Source organism: Agrilus planipennis, unplaced genomic scaffold (assembly GCF_000699045.2).
Source record: "Agrilus planipennis isolate EAB-ADULT unplaced genomic scaffold, Apla_2.0 scaffold16, whole genome shotgun sequence".
Classification (NCBI taxonomy): Eukaryota; Metazoa; Arthropoda; class Insecta; order Coleoptera; family Buprestidae; genus Agrilus; species Agrilus planipennis.
The window spans coordinates 585082-587092 of NW_020438946.1; the positions used below are offsets into that span (position 1 = coordinate 585082).

General features: G+C 35.6%; 1 protein-coding gene across 4 annotated transcripts in view; it reads right to left on the reverse strand.

Annotated features, from left to right (window-relative positions):
* Nucleotides 1-1205: 1205 nt before the first annotated feature.
* LOC108744618 (carcinine transporter) overlaps nt 1206-2011 on the reverse strand; it is a 144291-nt gene continuing 143485 nt past the window's right edge. For all 4 annotated transcript variants that reach the window (XM_025974692.1, XM_025974691.1, XM_025974693.1 and 1 more), the window contains one exon: nt 1206-1743. In XM_025974692.1, the coding sequence (XP_025830477.1) occupies nt 1278-1743 (466 nt within the window). In that variant the 3' untranslated portion in view covers nt 1206-1277. The remainder of the gene's footprint in view (nt 1744-2011) is intronic.

A 2011-nucleotide genomic window follows, 5' to 3' on the forward strand; every position in this document is an offset into this window, starting at 1 on the left:
ACTAGATCAGCTGAGCGACGTTAGTCGCCTAGATCCAGGCCCGTAATGAAACAAATTGTACGTTCAAATTTACAAAGACGATTTGCGAGCTCAATGGTCACTGAATTGAAAAATTGTATAACACTTTTTTGTTGTATTTTGTGTCAGGAAGCCATGGTTTCTTTTTTAATTATTATAACTGGGACACCCTGTATAATTGTTTTCAAAATTTGCATTTTTTTTTTTGAATTAAAAATTTTATTATTTTCAAAACAATAAGGGTAAAATATTCTTAACATATCTAAAATCCTCAGTAATGACGACATACATGATAATTCCGGTGGAAAGGCTTAAGTAAAAAAAGTGTTTCGACAAAAGTTGCATAATTTTCCCGAGGAAATTGTAGGATGACCTTGAATTTACCTTTGTGGTCGAATTTCAAAGTTATTTCAAGGTTAAGTCAGCCTCTTTGAATAAAAACCCTTATTGTTAACTCCGGATTATAAGGGCGGTTAGAATTGTACGTTTGGCCATACCCTACTAAAGTATTAAAGGTCATTTAAGGTAATTCCAAGGTCAAAAAGTAAAATAATGGATTTTCTATTTTTCTCTTTTCAATTTAAAGCTTAAGGGAGAAGTCATTGTATAAAACAGATATGGATAACTAAACACTGACATTAAACTTTACCTCGGTGGTAAGGTGAAAAACCTTTTACAATGTAGGAATAATGGAATATTAACCTTCCATCCTAAGCTCTAAGTTGGAAAAAAATCATTACATTGACTTATGATCTTGGAATATAATAGGGTGTAATACCCCAATGTAGATTTTAAACAGATTTTGCACATTAATTTGAGGTAACTATATCAGCTTGCTGAAACGAATCCCGGCGTAGCTAACCTCAACGTGATAGGCACGTTACCATAATCGAATAAAATAAATCCAAGTGGTCTGTATTCTGTCGAAACTGCCAGACGCGGATCGCGATTTCGTTCTTTTTGGATTTGATCAGCGCGTCGCAGACAGCCCGACAGAACACAGACCTACTTTTACATGCTGTCTTAACAGCGCGTTTTAGAAAATACCACAAACGGCGAGGTAAACGCCATCTCTAGTACGATGCTATATTTGATGTCTGCGACGCGCTGATGGGATCCAAAAAGATCGAAATCGCGATCCGCGTCTGGCAGTTTCGACAGAATACAGACCACTTCGAATTATTTTATTTGTATTCCTAATTATTGTTATAGTGTCTAGCCTATAAGCCTTTCATCAAGTGGAGTGAAGTGGAGTTTGTCTAATTAAGTGTAGATTTATAAGATATTTTTTGGACAATATTTGTGATACACCCTGTAGGTATATATAATATATAAAATATTTTCATACCGTGTCGTACTAAAAATGTGGCGAGGCAAGCCGAACCACCTACGATCATGCTAACACACAGCGTCCATCTTCTGCCCCACGTTTCCATTGAGGGCCACAGGAAAAGATACGTGGGCAATTCGACTGCACCTGCCAAAAAGAAGTTAAGGAACTCATCGCCACCTAAAACGGGAGCGTAATACGACAGTCCCACGTAAACGCTTGTGTTCGTGAACCAGATAAACGTTACAATTAATGTTTTAATTCGTAAATTCGGTGTTTGGAACAAATGCCTCACGCCGTAAATTTTCTTATGTTCTTTTTCTTTGGCTTTTTCCTTTTCTATTTTCACTTTGAGGTACTTAATGTAGTTTACAGGGAGTTTTCGTCCATTTATTCTAAAATAATGACCTATTTATTTATACGGTGCTTTCTTTAAATATAGGGTGTCCCAGTTATAATAATTAATATTTATACCACAGATTCCTACGGATATTTGAAACATAAAATGTTATAAAACTTTTGACTTTTGAAACAAAATAAAAAATTATAAAATTATAACAGTTTTGATGCCGGCCCTGCACAATCGCAAATTAATTACGATTGCCAGCTGATCGTAGAAAAATTCACCTTCGGTAGGTCGGAATCAGCTGGATATGTGAAAAT